The 19,343-nt window shown below is 40.5% G+C and overlaps 1 protein-coding gene across 1 annotated transcript in view; it reads left to right on the plus strand.

The window, feature by feature from the left end:
• ADAM10 (ADAM metallopeptidase domain 10) overlaps nt 1–17,886 on the plus strand; it is a 63,466-nt gene extending 45,580 nt beyond the window's left edge. Inside the window, exons 9-16 of the mRNA XM_066635279.1 lie at nt 1,458–1,621; nt 2,401–2,584; nt 4,161–4,311; nt 4,983–5,166; nt 6,674–6,782; nt 8,183–8,403; nt 13,833–13,959; nt 15,023–17,886. Coding sequence (XP_066491376.1) covers nt 1,458–1,621; nt 2,401–2,584; nt 4,161–4,311; nt 4,983–5,166; nt 6,674–6,782; nt 8,183–8,403; nt 13,833–13,959; nt 15,023–15,117 — 1,235 coding nt within the window. The 3' untranslated portion in view covers nt 15,118–17,886. The remainder of the gene's footprint in view (nt 1–1,457; nt 1,622–2,400; nt 2,585–4,160; nt 4,312–4,982; nt 5,167–6,673; nt 6,783–8,182; nt 8,404–13,832; nt 13,960–15,022) is intronic.
• The last annotated feature ends 1,457 nt before the right edge of the window (nt 17,887–19,343 follow it).

Here is a 19,343-nt window from a genome sequence, read left to right on the forward strand (position 1 = left end):
ATTTCCAGAAATCATAGGATTATTTTCAGTTCATTCTTATTTATATATGCTGCTGCCACCAGGCCAGATTTCCCCAATCCTGTACTTATGCCTCTTTTTTTTTTTTTGGTACTTGTATGCAGGATTTTACATTTGTCTCAGTTGAACTTCATCTTCTTGGTATGGGCCCAATGAGCAAGCCTGTCAATGACTTCTTGACAATTTTAGATAACCACAGTCTCTCTCAGTAGTGGGTGTAACTTGTCTAACTGGTATTTTAGGCGCTCTGGTTTCAGCCCAAACTTTCTAAAGCACAGTTCCTTCTATAATATCCTCTGAAGAATGAGTCATTCTGTTTGCTGAGATAAGCAGGTATTCTTAGGTTAAGTACTCTGCAAAATGTGGGGGGATATTTATGCACTTGAACTGTGACACTTAGCAGTATCCAATCTAAGAATCACAGATTTGAGAACAAATTTCTAGTTAACCTTCTATAGGATTGTCAGTTTGTATAACTACATGCTTACATGTTTTACTTTATCCTGTGGAGTACTGCATGCCGAAAACAAGAGTTTACAGTGGTAGTTAGAAAACCCCTGGTGTCTGGAAGTCGGCAGATATAAACCTTTTCCAGCATAAAACTGAATAATAGACTATAGCAAAATTTGCAGATGACGCAAGGTTTTTTACAATGGGAAAATCGTAAAGGCAGACTGAATAGCCTCTGAAACTCCTTCAAACTGGGTGACCAGGTAACATGACATATGAGATGCATCTTCATTGAGGTGGGTATCGGGGCAGAGGATCAAAATTTCATAAACATGAATGGGACCTAATTGGAATGAAATTATCTAGGAAGGAAAATTTTTGAGGTTCCTTGTTGGAAAACTCACTGATGCTGTCCACTGAAAGCTCACTGATGTTGGAAAGTTCAGTCTTCTGTTGCAGAGTGGAACAAATCCAGTAATGGGGACTGTTCAGAAGTTCCTGAGCAAAATGTAAAGTATGATGCTATGTAAATCTACAACCCAGTTCAAATATCATTGTTCAAAATTATTATGCAGCTAATGGAAGTATAATATATACCAAGTTATATATGTGAATAGTTAAAATGGCTCCATACATATTTCTGGCAATTAAGCGTCTGCCTTAGTAAACTTCTAGCCTGGCTGTAGAAGGTCCCTGACCTTTGAATTTTTTGCTGGAAGGGAGCTTCTGGAAGGTTCTGCAAGAAAATAGCCATGAAGGTTGTATCTCTGTGTTCCTCTGCCTTTGAGCTTTGTTTAAATGTTACTGTCTACTAATTATATTGGGTTGTAGAGGGAGATATTTTAATGATCAAACTTGTGGCAATTTAGATTAAAAATGCTGTTGTGACATTTGCTTAGTTGGAATGTTCATATTTTTCTTCATAACTTTTTAGTGAATTCAAAATAACTCCTCTTCCTGAAGATTGCTTTTGTTTGATTAAATTGCAGGGAGCTCTGGTGGAATATGTGAAAAGAGCAAACTTTATTCTGATGGCAAAAAGAAGTCCTTAAACACTGGTATCATCACAGTACAGAACTATGGCTCTCATGTCCCTCCTAAGGTCTCTCACATTACCTTTGCACATGAAGTCGGGCATAACTTTGGTTCTCCAGTAAGTATGTGTGTTTTAACTACAGTCCTCCTAACTGCTTCTGTTAGAGAAAGGGCAAGTCATGAGTTGTAGAAACCCGTCCCTCTCCAGGGTTTCATAAACAGGACTGGTGACTCATGTTTGTCCCCAAGTGAAGTCATGTTCATTGACACACCGGCATATCTGGTGTTCAGAAGCCCCAACTTCTGAGGAGGACAAGCAGAATCATTCTTTTGAATCCTACTGTTATTTCACAAACTGTTGATTACCTCTTGCAATAGAGCAGGTGCCTTGGCCATGGCATTCTGAAAGGTTTGCCCATTACATTATAAAAACTAATTGATTTGTTTCCATATAGATGACCATGCAGGCTATGTTACTGTGCTTCTGTGTGTGGTAGTTAAAAAGAACTGCTGTTAGAGTGATTTGCAACAATTAATATGAATCTGGCTTCAGTTGGTATTCATAGTGCCCAAAGCACCCAAATGAGGCTGGAGAATTATCACATATTAGCTATTAATGGGTAAACTAGGATAAGAACAGTAATTTTAGTGCACTGAATTAAACAAAAATAATGGAGTTGCTTATCAGGGGTGGTCGGCTAATGTATTGTGTAGAGTGTTTGAGTTAATTACAGGAAAATTGACTGCAAATATATCCTTCCTCCCCTTACCCTTTTATCCTGGAGACATTTAAAACCCATTCTGCACCCTACCACTGTTACTTCCAAGGATGCCTTTAAAGTAGCAGAAAATTAAGGATTGCCATTTGAGAGCATTGAAGACTTTTCTCTCTTGCAGCACGACTCTGGAACAGAATGCACTCCAGGAGAGTCTAAAAACTTGGGACAAAAAGAAAATGGCAATTACATTATGTATGCAAGAGCAACATCTGGGGACAAACTCAACAACAACAAATTCTCTTTCTGTAGCATTCGAAATATCAGTCAAGTTCTTGAAAAAAAGAGAAATAATTGTTTTGTTGGTATGTGTTTTCTCTAAGTAATTGTTGTAACCTGAATTAAATGTGACCTTCCCAGTGGCACTACTGTTAGGGTGTACAAATTAATAGGTTAAACAATCTTTCCTGTATTAAAGCAGTCTAGAAATCCCAGGCTGTTTTTTCACAGTGTGAAGAAATGCATCTGTAATATGAGTAGCGTACTTTATTCCTTTACCTTCACAAGCAAGGCAGTGGTAGAGGAATGAAACACAAACAAAATATCTTGTTGGTGGGGCTGTCATGTTTAACTCTCCCACCCATACCACCTTAAAGTCCTTATAAGGAAATGTGCTTTAAAACTTTGCAGATTGCCATGGTTTTCCCACTGAGAAACGTTAGCTACTCTACACGCGTCCATGACTTTGAGGCATGACTCTCATGTGAGCATGATTTCTGTACAAAATTGAGCCCCACACCTCTTGCTTGTTAATTAAGCTAAACTGTGGAGACAGAGACCTTAAATTAATGCTGTTCTAGAGGACACCTACATACACACCCCTCATCAAACCAAACTGGGTAATCAAATGAGTGCCTGCTTCTAGTTGCGGACAGTGAATGCCTGCTTCCAGCTGCATCATTTGTTTGGTTTTAAAGAACTAATTGTCAGGTCACTTTCCTAAAATTAAAATAGCTATTTCAGTCACCTGGACTGAATATTGAATTTTAAATATTGAATTTCAAATCAGGACACACTCAGGTTCAGTCCTGGAAATGTGAAGTCACCTTTTGACCACAAACAATGTACCTTTTTAAACTGAATAATTGCAACCAGTCTCCTTGTGTCTGAGATTAATAGAGTTTTGGAGTGACATCTGAATGGACTTGAGAACTAATACTTTAGAAGTTTCACTCACTTTCCCTCGGATTTATAAGAAAGACAGGCAATACAGAGCACCGTGAAAACTCAGTGCTTTGTTTGAAGGTGTTGAGCAACCACAATTGATCTTGTTTCCGAATTGGGGTGGTGGATATTATCCTGAATCACACTTAAATCTTACAATAGTTTAATATTTTAGGTATGGTCCCCTGTCCCTCTCCAACAATCTGGTGTGATCTTGTGTGTTCCTCAGGATACTCATTTACACAAAGACTTGCTGAAACATGGGACCTCTTGGTTAGAAAAATAATTTGGGTAACTTTTCAACCAGTTAGGGTTGTTCTGGGTGTTCAGGTATTCAACTGGTGATAACTTCAGTTGCCTTATCTCTTGAAACTGTATGTAGGCAAGCCCTTCCTACACAGCTTCACTGTACGCATATGGGGCTATTTTGTCTCTGCCAGAGGCAACTATTTGGTTTACATTTGCAGAGACACTGGAGATGAGGATGGAAATAACTAATAGGTAACTTGATTTCTAAGTTGGATTCTGTGGTTGTCGGTAGGCACACCACATATAAACCGAAGGAAAAAGTGCTTTGTTGCTTCATTGTCTTTTTGTCACTTAAAAGTACTTGACAATTTGTCTTGCTTCACTTAATCACTGTGTCCTCAAATGTATGTGTGTTCACATTCCAATTTCTTGGACTAGTAGCAGTTTAAAGTTCTTACTACTTTTCAGAGTCTGGCCAGCCAATCTGTGGGAATGGATTAGTAGAACAAGGAGAACAGTGCGATTGTGGCTACAGTGACCAGTGTAAAGATGAATGTTGTTACGATGCAAACCAGCCGGAAGATAAGAAGTGCAAACTAAGACCAGGCAAACAGTGCAGGTAGTGATGTTCATCTTGAGTTTTACCTGTCTGACCACTCATCTCTTGCTGAACATTGAGAAAGCAGTGTGAGGCTGTTGGAGGATGGGTGCAAGAAGTACAGAGGAAGCTTGCATTGTGACCTCAAAATGGGCTTTGTTTAAAGTTGCTCAGTCTGCATGTGTGTTTTGACAGTGTCTGAATTTATTTTATAGTGGGTGGATTTTGTTGAGGAGCACTCTGGTGTCAAGGAGAAAATTCTATAAGTAGGACTAGGCGGAACTGGCTGTATAGGGTTAGAGCAGGGCACTCTGATGTTCAAGAATCCTGAACACAGTTGAATTACTCTCATTGAGTTGCCTTTCCAACTAAAAGCCCTCCAGGGGGGGATATACATAAAAGGGATGAAACCATATCATCAAATACTCTGAAACTACCTGTTAGAATCACAAAGTGCTTAAAGAACTTTAAAGTGAATCCTCCTTCCTCTCCGACTTTTTCAGTGTGTGCTAAATGGGTTAATGTAGGATTCTGATCAGTATTGCTGACGGTGTGTAGAATGGGGGCAGGGATACCAATCTGAATTTAAAAAGAAACAAGTAGATTTGGTGCATGGTGTGTGTTGGTGGTTGGCTAGAATGATGGAACCTGTCAAGGAGTGCAATACTAAATTTTACCTTCCCCCTCCCCAGCCCTAGCCAAGGCCCTTGTTGCACACCAACATGCAGCTTTAGAAGAGTAGGAGCCAAGTGTCGGAATGAGTCTGAGTGTGCTGAAGAGGGGAGGTGTAATGGCAGCACTTCTTTCTGTCCACCATCTAAAGCCAAGCTTGATTTGACGGATTGCAATAGAAATACACAAGTCTGCATAAATGGGGTAAGTCCTCTCCAGGGATGTTGCAGAAAGGCTAAAGTGTGGGTGAGCATTCATTGACTCACTGTTTGTCCAGACTAGTAGTTTTCCTGTGCTGAAAGAATCAGCACGTTCATAACTCCCTTATCGTCTGTCAATCGATGCTCGCTTTCCTAGATTAGCAAGTAGAAAACTTATGAAATTGCATAGATTATATTGGGATGATCTCCTTCCCCACTGCACTGGTATTTTGTTTGAGGGGAGGGGGAATTGGAGAAAGAATTTAGGGAAGTGTCCCAATAGGGATTTTTCTGGTCAATCCAAGTGTGTGCTATTGGGAGGTGCTGTTCTTGCCCTCTTGGAAATTTATAGCCCAGCCCTATCCAACTTCACACCACCATTGCCGCCGCAATGCAGCCCTGAAGTAAGGGAACCAACATTCTGTTACCTTGCGGAGTCCTCCATGAGTGCCCACTCACCAGAGGATGTAGTTTGTGTCCCATTGGCACTGCTGCATCGTTGTTGGAAAGTTAGTTAGGATTGGGCTGTTAATGTAATCTGAAGTTATTTTTTCCACCATTCCCCAGAGGGAGAAGCTTCCTCCAGAAGTTTTTGAACCAAGTCCCCACTTTTGCAGTGATCTTAGGCACGTGTGCATTGTTTGCTGCTGGATCTCTTTTGATAATCTCAGCTGTTTTTTTCCTTGTGAAGAGTGTTTGCTAAGATGGAAGTATTTTCTGCATAAACCCCCACCATCCCTCTGTATGATAAGGGGATTAAAACTGAGCAGTGTGAGCTTGTTGCTCTGCAGGTGTCCGGCTGCCTCTTAAGACTTGTGACTCTGTGTGAGATTAACCTTCTCAAGGAGCTATGCCTAGTTCCAAAAGTAGTGCAGATTCCAGAAGCACAGTTGCTGTGTTATGGTGTTTCAACAAGAGGTAGAGCTTTGCAGTCTTTTTTTTTTTTAAACTACTAGCAGTCAGCATTGATTTCTGTATGTTCTATTGCAAAGCATGATAGGTGCCATACACCTGGCCTTTGTTTGCCCTTCCTTCATAGGAGCTGGATGACTGTCACCAGCTAGACTGCTTGCTTGCAGACCTTGACTTTTGGAGTGAGCTTCAATAAAATAAAACTAGTTCTAACTTCAAGACAATGTCCAGTCTGTACTTCCTTGCCCCTTTGCATAGCTCAACTTTTCATTACTTGAACTTTTTGCTCTGAAAATGTACACCTGTATTAGTAGCAAAATCTAGAATATTTTGTGACCCTCTCTGGTCAGATGCCAATTTTGTAGATTCAGTTTTCTTTCCTTCCAGCAGTGGTTCTTGGACATCTAGTTAACCCTGGCACCTTTTTACTATTCTCAGAGTGGGAAAGAGATTGCCACTCTTTGTTTTGAATATTTTCCTACAGAGAGCAGTACCCTGTGTTTTCTGTTCAGTATGAATGGTAATTTCAGTAGCAGTATTAAGTCTACAGGAATGTCAAGCATGTTTGAGTAAGTTGTATGTTTCTTTTTCTTCCACAGCAATGTGCTGGTTCGATCTGTGAGAAGTGGGGCTTGGAAGAATGTACATGTGCTAGTTCTGATGCAAAGGATGATAAAGAGTTATGTCATGTCTGTTGCATGGAAAAAAGTAAGCCAAGTTCAGATTAAGACCATAGTGCACTGAATAGTAAAATTAGGCTCAGGTGCTTTGTGGACTGTTTTAGTCATTTAGTAAAACTTAAATTGAGCAAGAACTGCAGGTGAGTGGGAAATTGAGGGAGCAGACATTTCACTGTTCCAGACTGTGCTAATTTATAGCATTCTGGATTTAGTCTGTTATTCTGTTGACTTGTTTTTAAAAGGCTAACCTGACCTATCCTTTATGTGCTGGTTGGAGATAATCGGCATAGTATTTATGGTTAACTGTGTGTTTGTGCTGTCTAATTTTTTTTGAGCTATAATATCAGAGTGACAGTTTGAAAACTGAAAACTTTAATTCACTGTATTGGGCACTTTTCAACATTTCAGCATCTCCAGTTGGGAGGTCTGTTGCATTTTTGTGGGGCACCATAAAAACGTGACTGTTAGGAGGTAGATATTGTTTGCCGTCAAGGACAAGCAGAATAGATGACAAATATGATCCATAGGGCATAATGCATTGTTTAGATTGTGGAGCAAAACTTTTATTCAAACAGAAACTGCAAGTGAAATAGTACTGTGGTCTTGCAAAGTTCCCATCTAGGGTAGGGTAGAGACTCAGCTGCAAATCAAGACTTTCTGGTATGAACTTCACAACTACCATGAATTCTAAGTAGGTGGCCTTAGGTAAGCCACTCCTTCTCAGCCCCCCAACTACAACAGAGCAGTAATCATATTTGCCTTACAGGGTTGTTGTAAGGACAACATCAAGATAATGAAGTGCTTTGCACACTCAAAGTGCTGTATAAATGTTAAGTATGTAAAGTTTTTTTTTTCCTGGCATGTAAGGGGCAGAACGGGGGTTTCTGGTTACCCATATATGCCAGTTAACATATCTTTCACAAGATTTTACTACCCTCCTCCTGACAGGGCTCTCTCACTTATCTGGCAAGGCTCCCTCTGTGGTGCCACCCTGCCCTCCTTTGTTCATGAACGCCCTCTGGGAATAGGGATTTTCTATTTCCTTCCCTTGAGAAGGGAGGAACCACAGAGGGGATTTGTAAGTTATGAAATCTTTAACTGGCATATTTGGGTAACCAGAAACTTCTGTACCTAGTTTGTGCTAGATAACAGACCTTTTGCTGTTTTATCTTACTGGGGCTTCTGCAGGAGAACTTTCAAGGGCACTGCGTCCAATGATAATTTTGAGTTGAGGTATTTTGGGCCTCTGTCATCAAAACGCCTTGGGTCAGTAGTGAGAAGGCTTCCTGTTAACAAATGACTTCTTTGTGACACCTCTTAAATTTTTCCTATACGTGTAAAAATGCGGGTTGGTGGTTCCATTGCTTGCTGTGAATTTTTGTGGTGCTGCTCTTCCCAAAAATAACCAGTCTTACATACTTTTTCCAGTGCTTCCAGATTCATGTGCAAGTACAGGCTCTGTTAAATGGAAGGACTTTTTCCATTACAAAACTATTACACTACAGCCTGGATCACCCTGCAATGACTTCAAAGGCTACTGTGATGTGTTTATGAGGTGTCGGCTAGTGGATGCTGATGGTCCCCTAGCCAGGTTAAAGAAGGCAATTTTTAATCCAGAGCTATATGAAAACATTGCAGAATGGATTGTGGTAAGTTGAAAATATTGCATGATGTTACTTTGCACTAATAATTCCAGATGTTCCAAATTCCTGGATTCTAGCATTTCTAAGGGCTGGTATCCAAGCCTTGTTGATGCTCAAAGTCTCCTCCTTTAATATTATTGTGGTGTTTTTGTATCTCTATCACTTTCCTGTAAATTTGAGTGTGATATTGGGTAGTCATAGTTGTGCATGTTGGAAATCCATCCTATGACCTGCTATGTGTTCAACCACGGTTGATTTGTCAATCTATAGTACTATCTGTCAACTGAAAAACTGTAACAGACCAATGAATTGCGTAGTTTGAGGTTGGTTGCGGTAAAACATTAGGAAATGAAAATCTTCTTAGACAATGACCAATAAGCCCAAACAGTTTCTACTGCAATGCTAATAGAACTAGAACAGTTTCCAAACTGCCTTTATCATGTAACTCTGCAGTTCAGCAGACCATCCTCCCCCCCCCCCCATGCCCAGGATTGGTAGTATGTTCTAACATGGTGGTAATTTGTATTATACAAATAATTGCTAAAGATACATGCAAGATTTAGATGCTTCTAAAATGCTTAGAGCAGTGGTTCTCAAGGTAGGTTGCGACCCACCAATTTGTGTAACACTTCCGTCATCCCTTCAAGGGGTGGGGGGAAGGCAGTAAGGGGGGTGAGGGGGGAGCTTTTCACTTACATTGAATGATATAGGGAAGCAACAGGCTACAGGAGGTGCGGGGAGCCCCGCACAGCCCTCCGCAGCGCTCCCCAAGGCTTGGAATGTTCACTAAAAGCAGGTGCGAAGCACTTCTGTTTTGCAGGAGGTGCTTTGCGCTTGCATTTAGTGAACATTCCAAGCCTCGGGGAGTGCTGCAGTGGGCTGTGCAGGGCTCCCCGCACCTCCTGCAGCCCTACATCATTCAGTGTAAGTGCAAAGCACCCCCCGCCGCCCTTAGTGACAGGATCCTGGGGATCGCGTTGCTGCCCTAGCCGCTCCCCTTCAAGAACTTACTGAGGGAGTAAAGCTCCCTCAAAGCTTGAGAAATGCTGGCTTAGAGCATGAATAGACTTCATACCAAAGGACATAGTGAAGTTTGTAGGCATTTTAGCATTTGGTTGAATCTCTTAAATAAAGAGTAATCCACTAGAAAGCTGCCCTGCCTAACTAACCAGCTATTTTAAAAAAATTAATACAAATATTTATAGATGGCAAGGACTACTTTAAAGAGGGTTGCCTGCTATTTTTTCTTAAATATTTCAAAGATTGGATGCTATGACACACATGCACACACATATGCATTGTATGCAGGACAATGGATGCTTCTTGCTTCAGAGTAACTTGATTGCAGTAGCAGATCCTGAGCTGCTCTCAATTCGGGGGCCTCAACATGAAGTTTGCCCAGAACCAGTAACTGGGAGCATTCCAGCGTCATACCAGAAATCACCCCGACCAGCTCAGACATGGAAACTTTCGGGCAGCAGAGCATGCTGTACACCAACGGACTCCTAATCCTATCTTGCCCATTCAGCATTATAAACTGAAACTCAGGGAACCCCTGGATAGTCTATAGACTATTGCAACCCATCCTCCCTGGTCTTGGAGTCTAGGCTTCTGTGTATACAGGTTTTCACCAGTTTCCCCCCATAACTTTCTAGGAAACTGTGAAAAGCTATAATAGACCAATGAAAAACATATTTAAGGTTGGTTTTGCAATCCATACATGATCAGATCAAGAAATTAAGGCTTCAGTGCTAGGCACACTTACCTGGTCAAGTGTAGTCAAGCTCCACTGACTATAATGTGACTTGCTTTTGAGTAGACCTGTATAGGAATGGGCTGCAAGTTTCACATGAATTGGTTTATTGCAGGAAAATGCAAACATTCTGTTTATGAACCAAGTATGCCTTTTAAACATCGAATTTTGACTCTGTCCTTTTAACTTGGTCTCTGACTTACTGATTCTCACCTCATTACCTCAAAAGATTTAAACAGTTTGGAGAAGCACTCTACCGTTGTCTTATTCTGAATGGTGATGTGTTCAGATCCTGGTGTCATTCTCTATTCCTTTCTGTTCCCATGGAATTGTGATTGTTTGGCCTATTCTTGTTTTATATGTGTGACCAGTCAACCCCTGTATCTGTGTTGCTTCTACTGAGGCTTCATGAGATACCAGTCTTGCAGTCCACCATTTATTGCACACAAGCCTCAGAAAAGAGCTATCTAGAATTACTCAGTGCCATTTATCCTTAAATTTGAATTCTGCAACTACTGTTTATGTCTCTGGCCTGAAAGGTCCATTACATGCTGCAGAAGAAACAGGCATTCCAGTTTCCTTATCCTGAATGAAGTATCTGTTACTGCTTTAGATAGTTAAAGTTTGGCAAATGTTAATTTCTTATATGTCTGCTGGCTTATTAGTCTGTCTTCAGTCTTTCCTGATAGAAGACCCATTTGTAGCCCTAACTGACATCTTGGAACCCAGTTTGAAATGTTTGACCTTACAAGTGTATACCTGTAGCAATTGCCATTTCTGGTGTTCCTTCCTTGCATGGAAGGGGAAGGGAGGGCTCTTTTTAAACCAGCATAGGAAAATTTACTCTTCCGACTTAAAGCAGCTTATTTCTTAGAAAATGTTCTGTACGTGTATGAATTGACTGTAAGTCAAACTCATGAACTCAAATTGAATTAAAACCAGATAGAGGTATTGGACCAACCTTTTTATTTTTAAAACCCAGTAACTAGATCAGGAGTCTCCAAACTTTCAGCACAAGGGCCGCTTCATATATCTGACACGGTGCTGAGGGCCTGAATAATAAATGAATACATTGGAGATGAAAGGGGGGAATGGATTTTGAAAAGGGATTTGGGGAAGCAGAAGGCAAAATTGATTTGTACAGGAAGAGGGGAGGAATGGATTTTGGAAAGGAAAATTAATTTTGGGAGAATTTTGAAAGGAGGAATATAGTAGAGAATCAATATTTGGGGGGGGGAATTTTGCAGGGAAATTATTTGGAGGGTTTGGGGAGGGATAAAGAGTTGTGGAACAACTGAGTAATTAATAATTGGGAGAAATCTGATAAATAAATTTGTAAAGAGAAAAAATGCTTTCAGTATGTATCGGATAAACAGGACTATTGACCAGCAGACTGATCAGGGCATTGAATGTATCTGGAACTCCTTCTCTCAGGTTTCCAAAGGGTGTGTAACCGTTTTGGGGACATGCTCTCTCTTCCTCCTGGGGTGATCTCCAGGGAAATCTCTTCAGCAGAAGCATCTCTCCACACAAAGTTCTGCATTCCTGGCCCATAAGCAGGTTGCTGTAGGCCAGAACAGTTAAGCTTTCCCACTACGTGCTGCAGGCTGCATCAAATCCACCTATGGGTTGGATTTGGCTACTGAACCAGGGTTTGGAGATCCATGAACTAGATCAGGGGTCTCCAAACCCTGGCCTGGGGGCCAGATGTGGCCCACGGTGAGCCTCTCTCTGGCCCATGGCCAGCCCTTGATTCCGTGAGAGCCTCTGGCACAGTTGTCAAACACAACCAGAGTTGTGCTTGTGGGGTGGGGGAATGGGGTCCATTTAAGTGTGTGCTTTGGGCTGTGTTGGTGCTTGGAAAAATCCTGGGCATTTGGGCCCATTCATTCATTTATTCATTCATCTAAGTTCCACCTCTAATGTATTTATTTAAATTTTATGTTTAATTTTTTTTCCAGCCCTTGACACTGGGCCAGATATTTGATGCAGCTCCTTGGCCAAAAAGTTTAGAGACCCCTGAACTAGATTCCGGTGGTTAAATGGCTTTTGCTTTGCAAACTGTGAATTGTTCTACTTGGGCCTTGAAAAATGAACTTGCAGCTTCTGTTGGAGTGCTATAAGGGATAGAGGTGGCAAGTGTGTCTTCTGGAAAAATTACCGTATTTTTCGCTCCATAAGACGCACCTGACCATAAGACGCACCTATTTTTTAGAGGAGGAAAACAGGAAAAAAAATATTCTGAACCAAATAGTGTAATAAAATATTTAATAAACTATAACAGAATAACATTTGAACCATGTAAAGTGAACAGCAGTCAACAGTGGCATTAAGAACCATTATCACTGTCATTAACAAATGGAGAGACTTAAAGGTTTGAGTACTCTAGTTTTCTGGAAACCCCAAGAACTCATCATCGCTAGAGTCAGAATTTATGAAGCTCATTTGCTCACAATCACTGACATCACTTTCTTCGCTGTCTTCATATAAGATAACCATCTTCACTTACATCTAAGGCATTGCTAATGCCACATTTTTTGAATGACATTTTTTGAATGTGAGCATAAACTGGCATGAAGATCCCCCCCCCCTTCTTAGGGTGAATGGGATCATAAACTGGCATGAAGATCTCCCCCTTCTTAGGGTGAATGGGATCATAAACTGGCATGAAGATCCCTCCCTTTATTAGGGTGAATGGGATCATAAACTGGCATGAAGATCCCTCCCTTTATTAGGGTGAATGGGATCATAAACTGGCATGAAGATCCCTCCCTTTATTAGGGTGAATGGGATCATAAACTGGCATGAAGATCCCTCCCTTTATTAGGGTGAATGGGATCATAAACTGGCATGAAGATCCCTCCCTTTATTAGGGTGAATGGGATCATAAACTGGCATGAAGATCCCTCCCTTTATTAGGGTGAATGGGATCATAAACTGGCATGAAGATCCCTCCCTTTATTAGGGTGAATGGGATCATAAACTGGCATGAAGATCCCCCCTTCATTAAGGTCCCCAACATGCACTCTTTTTTGCAGTATTCGCTCCATAAGACGCACACACTTCCACCCCACTTTGGGGGGGGGGAAGTGCGTCTTATGGAGCGAAAAATACGGTAGCCCTTCTGTAGAATTACATCCGCAAGGCAAGTGGGTAACCACAGCTGGGATTATTGAATTAGCTGTCTGTATTCTTCCCCCTCCCCAGTGATCTTGGAGCATGCCCTGTCTGATCATTCTCTAGTGCTATGGCTGGATCTTATGCTTTTTAGAGCAAGTTGCTGCTCTGGCAGTGAGTGATTGGCAGCCCCTCTCACTGCATGGACTATTTTTGTTTTGAGTCCAAAGCAGCTGGTGGGACGGTGCTGAAGTACTCTATGGCACAAAAAGATCCACCCCATCAAAGGTGGTAATTGACCTGCCTTCTCCTACACCCTTGCAATGTGGTCTAGAGGAAATTACATGGACCTTCATGAAGCAGAGGGACCTGCATTCAAAATTAGGTTTCTCTCACCTCCTTTCCCACTTAATGGTGCTGTGGAGGGATTGTTCATGGAAACCTCTGTGACATTCTAGGCACCAAGTTGTGGCATTTGTTCAGCACTTAAGATATATATGTTATTGTATACAAAACCAGTATTGATACCTTTTTAAAAAAAATAAATCTTGTCATGAACTTTCAGGCTCACTGGTGGGCTGTCCTACTTATGGGAATTGCACTGATCATGTTGATGGCGGGATTCATTAAGATATGTAGCGTACATACCCCCAGCAGCAATCCAAAGCTGCCACCACCTAAACCATTACCAGGTAAGAAACTCTAGCATTGTGAATTTTCTGTACTACTTCTGTGTAGGGGCCAAAGTGACTGGCCTGTAGTAGAACTTGCTTTAAGTCCCCTAATGAAGTGCAGGTTAGGTTCCTGAGATCAGTACTTCAGTTAAAAACTCTGGTTCTTGTCTACTTAGCACTATTGTGCCAGTGCAAATGTACTACTGAAGGATTTCTGTTGCACATGTCTGTAGTATGGGGAGCCAGTATATTTGCAATATGGAAACAAGGCCCTATAATGGCTGCTTTTTGGAACTTACTTTGATGTTTTTTTTTGTTTCTTACTGCTGGCTGCTTTGTTTTATATTGCCTGTTTTTATTGTCACCTTATAGTTTTATCTGTATTTTACTGCTTTTTTTGTATTACCTAGTGTTACCCACCTTGGGTGCTCTTTGGGGAGAAAGGTGGATTACAAATCAAATAAATAAATTTTCAAACATTTGGCCTGAAGTGAATGTAAAAGTGAACTATATTCCAATGTGACAATGTGGTTTGTTAAGAGAATTAGCTGTAGAGAGCATCAGGTTCATGCATTGCTTGTTCTTCTGCCCATTAGAATCTTCTACAGTTGTCTCCAAATGTGGCTGGTGTTGGGGAGGGAGAACGAAGGTCTGAGGCTTGTCATGGCTCAACCACCAGATTTTTTTTTCCTGAATTGACAGTCTATAAAAACGTTAAATTGTGTTGCCTGCCAGACAGTGATGCCCGTCTATCTTCCAAAAAACCACACAGACTTATGACCTGAACAATATCTAGAGAGAATCATAGTGGGGTTGTGGGTCAAAGTGATATAAATGAAAACTGGATGTGGTCTTCAGCCATTTCTACCCAATGTTGCATATACGCAGTAGGGACCAAATGTGTACACATATGGGTCAGCAGCGCTGAGGAACTGACTCTTTTCAGAGGGTTCTCCATCGTATCAGCCTTTTATACATAAATAGGTTTCATGCACATTCAGCAGCAAGAATCCTTGACGGTTGAGTTTCTAAGTGGGTGAGATGGTTTTTTCAGTGCTTTAATATTGTATTTTTCCAACAGGCACTTTGAAGCGAAGAAGAACGCCCCAAACAACTCAACCCCCTCCACGCCAGAGGCCCCGAGAGAGTTATCAAATGGGACATATGAGACGTTAAGTGCTGATTTTTGCCTTGGTTCTTCCTAGTGCCTACAGTGGGAAAATTTCACTCCAAAGAAAACCTATATTAAGTCATTGTCCCTGGTCTAACTTTCAACTAAAAAACAGATAAAAAAGCAAAGACATGAGATTCTCAGAACAAGTGGAGAAATGATCACATTTTCCTGCCCTGAAGAGAAACAGCTTTTCAAGAAAAACAGATTTTAAACTGAGTCTTAAGTACTATGGTTTTCTCTCCCCTCTACTCTACGTTGTTGCCTTTTCTTCACTTGCAGGCAAACATGGCTCTCATGAAACGTCTCTTCACAGAAATTAAAGAATATATTTTTCAACTGTCAAGGCTAGGAAGCTAGACCGCCTCAACATTGGAGACATTACTTTGCCAATGTACATAAATTGTTATATGCAGGCATTGTATTTCTAATGTACACCTGTACTTCTGTGTGCAATTGTAAAACAAGAGAATTGCAATATGGATGTTTCTTTGTATTATAAACCTTTTACGCTCTTAATGAAGAAATTACTGTTTAATTGACATACTCAGGATAACAGAGGTTGATGGTGTATAAAAGGTCCAGGATTCTGTAATGCTTTATGCAGGAATTGTGAATCAGATCAGATCCTTTTTTTATGTGTCTATATTATGGTTGGAATAACTGCAAATGCTCATATTGTGAGCACAAGAACCCAGGTTGCTCCTCCCGAACAAACTCCATCAAATTGAATGAAGCTCTGCTCTGAGCCAATGGAGGGGCTTGTTTGGGAAGAGTTCCCTCTGGATTGCGCTCTCCCATCTCTTATCATGCTACTGCTATCCTGGGGATAGCACATGATGAATATTCCCACGTTGAATTTTTATGGAAACTGACTTCTGAGAGCTCAGCATTAGTATTTTCAAAAATAAAATTATTTTTTTGCCTCTTCAGTTAAATGATCAGCGATCTTTCCTGTTCATGCTTCAGTAGAAAGATAACTTATATTTTTCTCAAAAGATTGCAGCTGGCTTTCTTTGATATGCTCTGATAGTCTTAATACGTGGTAATTAGGTTCCCAATTCTGATAAATTTGGGAGAGATGAAAAGCTGTGTTTAATTTTTTTTTAATTTAATGAGTGTTTTGGTAATTTTTTCAGCATAATACTGTTTTTTAAGGATAACCACTAAAACAAAAGTAATAGCAGCAGCAGTTGTAGTCATGTTAAAATTGTATAGGCTGGGGAATGTCCCTGAAAGGCGTTTAGTGGAGTAGAAAAGCTCAAAACAGCACAATGGCCCAAAGTTTTTATTACAAGTGTAAATAATTGGCATTAAAAAAGAGACTCAAAAGCAGTGTTGTAATATGCTTACTGCTATGCAGGAAATGGAAGAGGGCATTATTCAAGCTTCTGATACACTGCTTCTGTTTTTTTCTCCCCAAAAAAGCATCAGGCTAATTAGGAAATGAATGGCTATAAAAATATTTCTGGCTTTGCTTAGGAATCAGATTTATTAAGGGTTTGGACAGGTTTTCTCTTTTGGTTTTGTTTTCCAAGAGTATAAGGTTTACACATGCATTCTCATAATGTGACGCAAGCCAGCAAGGCCAAAAATGTTAGAGAATATAATGGGATCTCTTCCTTGTAAAACTTGTACAGTATGTGGTGACTTTTTTGAAAATACAGCTTTTTTGTACATGGTTTAGGACAAATTTTTGTACATGAAACCCCCAGACCAATAGATTATAAATAATTCTGAAGGATCTTAACTAGTTAGAAATATCTGTAGTTGCTTTTAAACCATTTTAAAAAAAACATTTTGGGGGTTGGTTTTTTCCCTTCAGGCTGTGCAGACTGAGAGCTAGGTTTGCATTTCTACAATGGTGACTTTTATTCTACAAGAGTTCTTAGTAACTTCTTGAGCGTGGTAGATCTTGGATCATGTAAATTCTTTGCTTGTAATGTTATCCTGTGGCTAGGGTGTTTGGCGAAGAGCTGGCTGCCCTATTTTATTTTGGGTCTAAGTTAAATGTTTTCTGCAAAGAGAAAAGTGCACTGAAATCTCCACTACAAATCCAAGATGTGGTAAATTAAAATGAAAATATCAAAGCAAATTGCAATCTAATACTACTGTCAGTTTAATGTCCACTGTGTTTTATACAGTATCTTTTTTTGTTCATTTTGGAAATTTTTACTAAAAAGTTGCAAAAAATAAAGTATTGTGCAAACAAATGTAAGGTTTTTTGAAACTTGAAATGCATTAATAAATAGACTTGATGAAATCACCCTGAAGGTCGACTTGATTCTGAGATTCTAAGAGCAACTGAATTGGTTCTCAGTCTAATAAATAAGTACCTCTTGCTATAAGAAATAGTAGCTGTGCTTGTGAGCTGTTCCCATCTTTTTACAGTGTGGTTTATGGAGAGAACATTCCAGTCAGTTATGTCCCAAATTCTACTGCCATTTGGATATGGAAATGCTCTCTCTTCAGCAGAATATACAATACTTGGGTGTGACACTCAAATTATTTTTGTCTTATTGAAATCTGCAACATTGTTTCCTGTTTCCTTCTATGGCTGGAGTATGAAATCCTTTGATTTTCTATTTTTCTTAAAATTGACTGTGTGCTGTGTGCTCAACATCCTGTTTGTCCCTCCACCCATCTGAAACACAAAATGAGTCTTTTTCAATTATTTTGATCAAGCTGTAAAATGCTTTCCCTTAAAGGCCCACTTGGTCACCTTGTTGCTTGTTTTCTTCAGGCAATAAAAACATGTCCCTTCATGGAATCTTTGGGACAGACTGATTACTGTATGTATACATGCTTCACAGCTCTGTTTAATTTGTTTGTTGATTGATTTGGTATTGTTAACTTTAAAGCAGGGTCTGTTTTAACGAATACATAGTATTATATTTGCAAAATGCATGTGTTGAAGAGGAAGATAATGACAGGCCCCAGTCTGTCTGTTTAGGAGCTTAGAATCTATAGATCTGAACACTGGAAAGGAACATGAGAACAGCCCCGCTGGATCAGGCCATAGGCCCATCTAGTCCAGCTTCCTGTATCTCACTGTGGCCCACCAAATGCCTCAAGGAGCACACAAGACAACAAGAGACCTGCATCCTGGTGTCATTCCTTGTATCTGGCATTCTGAGGTAACTCACTTCTAAAATCAGGAGGTTGTACATGCGCATCATGAGTAGAGTGGGAGAGGCACTGGTAATAGGAAATGGAAGCGATGAGTTCCTGATCTGGAACTTCTATAGGGACTCTGATGGGCATGTGAAACCAAGCAGGCACTTCCTCCCTCCCTGCCAAACCAGGGAATGTTTTTAGAATGAAAATGTAGAGTAGAGCCTTTGCTTGCATGCAGTCCACTCCATCCAATCCTGAATCACAGGTGGGGTTGGATTCATTCACCGGGATCCCAACAACTGTGTACGTAAAAGGATCTTGGACTGGTCTCAGATATCAGCCCCTCCCCCCTGCTTCCCATGGCAAATTCATCATGGATTAAAGTGGCATTTCAAAATGGATTGAGATGTGCCTTAGGCATGTGCTGCAACTTGAAGAGTTTAATAAAAACCTCAGTTGGGCACATCTGAAGTAGCATGTTGGATCCTATTGCAGCTCAAAACTCTGTCTTTATTGTGCCTTTCAGAGGATAACTGGGTAATGGGCTTGTGGACTGTTCTGTCCAAACCTCCCACTTGGCACATCTCTGGAAAAAAATGACCTTTATCTTTAGAGTCCAAAGTTATGTGGGCTATAATTGGGTTGAAGAAACCTAGAGATTGCTTGAAACATTAATCCCTCTAATTTATGGCTAAGGTAGAACTGTTTTATGTCTAGGAGTTCTGCTTGGGGTTTTAAAGGTTTGTTTTCAATATTTGTTTTATTTTCAGCATGAGGGTCCTTGCCAAGCACAGGAAGTTGCAATACCACAAATGTGGTATAAGATTGTCTTTAAGATACTGTCAAATACTGTGTACATGTACCGCACATTGAATATTTGTAGAGGATCTGTACAGCTGCACACACTTCTGGAAGGCAGCTGTAAAATCCCCAAAAAATTCTTGCTCAAGTCAAGGAAATACGTATAAAGAACATTGAAGATTTTGACTGGGATTCAAAGGTGCTTTCTTCCACTAGTGGAAAACTTATTCACAGAATGGATCTTTTTGACTAAAGAGTACTTGGTGATTTGAGAATATGAAACCCACCTCTCCTCCCAGTCTTGCTTTAGCAC

This window comes from Tiliqua scincoides, chromosome 8 (assembly GCF_035046505.1).
Source record: "Tiliqua scincoides isolate rTilSci1 chromosome 8, rTilSci1.hap2, whole genome shotgun sequence".
Taxonomy (NCBI): domain Eukaryota; kingdom Metazoa; phylum Chordata; class Lepidosauria; order Squamata; family Scincidae; genus Tiliqua; species Tiliqua scincoides.